General features: G+C 42.1%; 1 protein-coding gene across 1 annotated transcript in view; it reads right to left on the bottom strand.

Moving 5' to 3' along the window:
* Positions 1-663: 663 nt before the first annotated feature.
* The window catches only part of GNPAT (glyceronephosphate O-acyltransferase), a 58,765-nt gene continuing 54,283 nt past the window's right edge, over positions 664-5,145 (bottom strand). The window contains exons 12-16 of the mRNA XM_006902891.1: positions 4,214-4,354; positions 3,256-3,358; positions 3,072-3,165; positions 2,050-2,111; positions 664-707 (exon numbers count right to left, since the gene is read on the bottom strand). Of these exons, the coding sequence (XP_006902953.1) occupies positions 664-707; positions 2,050-2,111; positions 3,072-3,165; positions 3,256-3,358; positions 4,214-4,354 (444 nt within the window). The remainder of the gene's footprint in view (positions 708-2,049; positions 2,112-3,071; positions 3,166-3,255; positions 3,359-4,213; positions 4,355-5,145) is intronic.

Below are 5,145 nucleotides of genomic sequence, written 5' to 3'. Positions count from 1 at the left end.
CAGACCACTGCTCACTCTGCACCAATCCCATCCTGCTCAACCTCATTCTTGGTTTAAATCCACTGCTGGAGAGTGCTACCTGCCACGGTTTTTAGGGTTCATTCAACTTGCTTCTGACTTCACTAATCATCTCTTTCTTGTAGGTACTTTCTCTAATTCAGCTTGATTGATTAAGACCTTTGACGACAAAACACTAATTGCCAGCTAGCTAATTTATGACAGAACTACTAACAAATTTGTAGTTGAGGCAACTTCTAAAAAGCTGTAAGAAATGTGAATATATGCTATTTTCTTTTCATTGTCTTACCCTTTAGTGTCACTGTTTAACTTGGGAATCAACATAAAAGTTTAATACATGAACAAGTTAAAAAGTGTCTATTAAGTAGGAGTGGGGCTTCACTTTTCCAAACATATTTCCAAAAGATTCTTTTATTTTAAAACTCACAGGAGTTGTATATAAATGCTTGTTAACAGGAAAGGTGTACCGGTTGCTTAAACGGATCATTTCTCTCTCTCTCTCCCTCTCTCCTGAAGTCCACTCTTCTCAAAGTCAAATGAATGAGGGCAGGTGGGGAGTTTTCTTTGTTTGCCTGGTTGGCTGTAACAGAGTCCTTCAATGATGGTAACCATGGGACCATGGTTTCCTTAACGGTTTGAGGATTATTAAAGTTTTGCAGTTACTGGTTTTCCTACTGGTACCTTACCACCTAAAATTTAAAAACAGAGAAAGGGAGAGAGAACTTAGAAATGACACTGACTTCATCATCATTACAATACAACTGTGTCTTAAGAAGCTATGGGCACAGATATCACCCTAGGGCTTCAACAATGCAGACACAGATCCCAGGTTGCGGAAAAAGGAACTATTTCAAAGAGGTAAATGGTCTTGGACAACACCAAACCACAGGTAGAAAGCTAGGACTTGAGCCCAGACAGCGTTCTGAACACCAGACAACGTTCTGAACACCAGGGCTAGAAAGTGCACACCCAGGTATAAGTGTTTCCTGTAAGACGCAAACTCCACGTCACAGACCAAGGCTTTGCTGCTGCTGTGTTAGGTATGGACCTTGTACCAAGTCAGAAACCAAAAGTTTCCAGAATACATATTTTCAGAGTTAGACATTAACACAGGGATAGGATTTCAACCTATTTTCAACACCATCCAGTACTTTCACCTTCTCAACTACTCTACCCATTTCTTCAAACATTCTCTGTGACCCCATGTGTTTCATCCTTACTTTCCTGGGTCCCAAAGGATACCAGTCCATTGCTCTTTCATGTTTAACCCACAGGGTGACAAGTGTACGGCAGTACAGTTAGCTACAGAAATACTATTCATCAAGGAAACAGAACTAGTCAATATAACCAGTGAATTATTATCAAATGTTACCACCACCTTCCTTCTAAACAATCACATTTATATGGAACAGTTTCAATCTCTGTATTGCTGCAGTCACTCATGACCTTGACAGCACACAACACAATAAGACCCAGCCTTCTGGCCTGAGTGCCTTCTTCCATAAGCTGGTGGGATCTATAGGAAGGCAGGGGCTGGATTACTCACCTTGGTTTTAAGTTCAGACTATCCATGTGTCTAGGACACTGACCTCAACTTCTGGTCCGGAGAAGGGGATCCACACATGAAGTGGGAGACAGGGAATCAAAGCAACTTCCAGAGGCATCTTCTACACGTGGGGCTGTCTGACCTGGATCAGTTACGCTAGAAATGGAATCTTCAGGTTCCATAAGGCTAGCTATCTTCGGATCTTGTGCTTTTAGTTTCGTTGGGGGAAGTCTAGACTAGCATGCTTTCATGATAATGACACACACTATATGATTTTTGTAAATGGCACAACCTTCACTGTTCATTTCTTATGCACATTGTGCATGGAATTTGAGCATGTTGCATTAAGAAATACAGTATATAAATAAGAAAAGTCTGTACATGGAGTTCATCTTGATAAAGTATTTGAAACTCTCATTTACTCTTTATATTGTTAACCTACATTAAACACAATGTAAAGTCACCTTTTATTACAATACACTTACCAAGCATTTCTTCCAATTTAGTTACAGCAGACTGATTCACGTTAAATATACATTCATTATCTCTAAAAGAAAAAAAAAAGACACCAAGCTTTGCTATTCCATAAACCGGGGGCAAAGACAAAATCCATTATTGTATTTTCACTTCTGGTTTGAAATACTCTTTCTCAAGGTCAGTTTTACATAGTTGAAAGACCCCTTGTATCTATCCTATTTCCTAGATTAGTTGTTCATTCTTTTGACCAAATAAGAAATAATAAGTTAGAGTTTACCTAACCCAGTAAGCTTCATCAGTCCCAAGTAAATTATCACACAGCTCTAGAGCGGCTTCTCCCGGAGAAACACACCATTCTCTGAAGTGGGGAGCAGGTGCTTCAACAACTCTGGTACCTTGTAGACCAGGGGCCTAGGCATATAGGACTTCATAAACACACACACACACTCTCTCTCTTTTTCTCTTTTAAAGTTTGCAGGGTTGCTTTTATGGTACACTTACTATTTTTCTAACCAAACTCAGCAAAGAAAGGGGTGGAAAGTGGAACCACAATCAGCCCTTGTGTGCAGGGAGCTGTTAGAGAGGCAGCATGGCCAGGTCCATGCAAGGCATCAAGGGCAGCTCTGAGCAGTGCCCGTGAGCACCTCTGGTCAAGGGCTGTTCTAGGTCTTATGTGATCTCTGGCAGGTTACATTCTAGGCCTCAAGCTCATTGCTACTGAGTTGTAACTGACTGACCCCCGAGAGAGTTTATAAGGCTGTCAGTTGCATGGAGGAGATTGTCCATCTTTTTCGCATGAAGTAATGAAGCAGCTGACAGATTCACACCCTAGAGGTACGGCCTTTGGGTCCACAGCGCCAACACCCTACAGACTATGCCACCAGAGCTCCCTTCTTAGCCAATTAGGGGATGGTTAAAGTAGAATATAACACCTGCTTGACTGACAAGTATTCCTAAGCTTTTGTCTGGGTTATGCGCTCCCACGTCAGGAGCCGCTATGGACATTCCAGGGACCATGACCAGTACTTACACTTTCTTCTTCTGTACTACATCTCGTCTCACGAGAGCAGCTAGGGCATTCTTCTGCACATCGGAAGATAATACATCATAACACTGAGAGGCACCTAAAAGAAACAGATGGGGGAGTTAATGGACCGGGATCCTTTCTGTTCTCAGCTAACAGAAACCACCACCAACACAGGTGAGCGACCAACCTTGGAGAAGTAGCTGATTCGTAAACTTTCTAATTCCCGTCACGTAGTGCTTATCGGAAAAGGAAGCTGCTGCTTCTTCTAGCAAGAGGTATCTGCAAATTATCTAATTGTAAGAGGAGAATGAAAGGAAGAGGAAGAGAAAACAGGTAGCCAAACGTAACAGGAAAGAACTTGGCATTTCCCCTCTTATAAAAAGGCTTCATCTCAATAGAGCAGGGCAAAGGCTCTCCAGGATCTGAGCAAAGAAAACTGGGCAGGCAAAATTTTTAGGAACTCAGTCCTAGATTACCTTTACAACTGAGAAAAAGTATTAAATAGTTTGTTTGTTTTTTTAAATACAAGGTCTTCCTTTAGTTAGTTTAAAGTTAAACTATCAACTTAATATATATTTAATGCTGGTTAGGAAGAGAGGGGTCAGATTTTTTCCCCCCCAAACTTAGCATTTTTCTCTTAAACCCTACAAAGTGTTTGGTCCTAAAGTATTGGATGATCGTTCCTGTCAAGGAGGGCTATGATGGCCTAGTCAGCAGTGATGGTGTTGATTAGAATCCACCAGGGACTCTGAGGGAGAAAGAGGGGCAGCCTCCACCCATGAGATCTACAGCCTTGAAAAACCCGGAGGCTCAGCTGGAGTCAACAGCAATGAATTACTGTAAAAAGCGCTCAAAGGGAAGAATGACTATTCACAAAGTACCTAATCAATGCTCTATTCTGTGGAGCAGTTGGTGGATCTGAACTGCCAATCTCTTGGTTAGCAGCCCAGAACTTTATGCCCTGTGCCACCAGGGTTCCAATGAATATATACATAAACAATACTGTACTCAATACATACAATGAGAACACAGATTTAATGTTCACGTGGGAAGACAGTGGCCCTTTAAAGCAGAAGCCTAGGACTGGAAGATCCTAGTTACAGTGATCTGGAAAAGACGCAAGAACCCACCGAGTCTGTACATACCTGGTAACACTCCACAAAAGGCCTGATGAGTCCTTGCAAAAATTCTACTACAGCATTTCCTTTCTCTGTCACTAGGATGTCACTGGTCTTCACCTGTATGGCCTCACACTTAGAAAGCAGATAACAGCCTTCTTCAAAGTCCTGGAAATGGGAGAGGAGGCCACAGCATACCCAGTGACTCAGGAGAATGTGTGCAGCACCAATGTCAGTCCACGCAGCCCCTGGCCCGTGGGCACCCCTTGCCCTGAGTGTACCACCCTTCCCAGAACTCTGTGTCAGAGAAGGGACAGAACAGGCAGCCTCCCGATGCTCAGGTGGTGACCTCACACAGCACACACGGATTCTGAGCCTTAAAAAATCAGAGCCCAGGAGATGAATCTTCTCTCACTTGGCACTGATGAACTCCTTAACTAGGAAATGCATATGCCCAGTGCTAGACATACTTAAAAGAAGTCATAATTTACACTTTTTAAAAGTATTAAATTATTTTATCTACTCTTGTAAGGAGGGTACAAGACAATCCTACTATAAACAGAGCTGCAGGGCCAGTTTTCAACAACTCACCTACAGGAGTTATTAAACCAAGCAAAGCAAACCTACTGCCATGTGGATGATCTGACTCACAGCTGCTAACCCAGAAGTTGGGGGTTTAGATCCAATAGCCACGCCTCTGTAGAAAAAGGAGGCAGTCTGCTTCCAGAAAGATCTGCGGCCTTAATAACCCTGTAGGGTAATTCTGCTCTGTCCTACCCAATCGATGGGAGTTCTCACATCACAGAACTTTAAAACACAGCTTTGGCCAAAAACAGAGTTTTGAGAAATGCTAGACAGAAATGATACTTAAATATGTAAGAATATTAAGATGACTTTTTAAGTAGCATTTGTTTTTGACTGAGGGATAATAAAGATCTTTCAGAAAATAAAAAAAAAAA

The sequence above is a fragment of the Elephantulus edwardii genome, unplaced genomic scaffold (genome assembly GCF_000299155.1).
Source record: "Elephantulus edwardii isolate Elephantulus edwardi_28Jun2011 unplaced genomic scaffold, EleEdw1.0 scaffold00466, whole genome shotgun sequence".
Classification (NCBI taxonomy): domain Eukaryota; kingdom Metazoa; phylum Chordata; class Mammalia; order Macroscelidea; family Macroscelididae; genus Elephantulus; species Elephantulus edwardii.
Note: the sequence above shows the minus strand (reverse complement) of the source record. Positions and strands in the feature narration are given on the sequence as shown.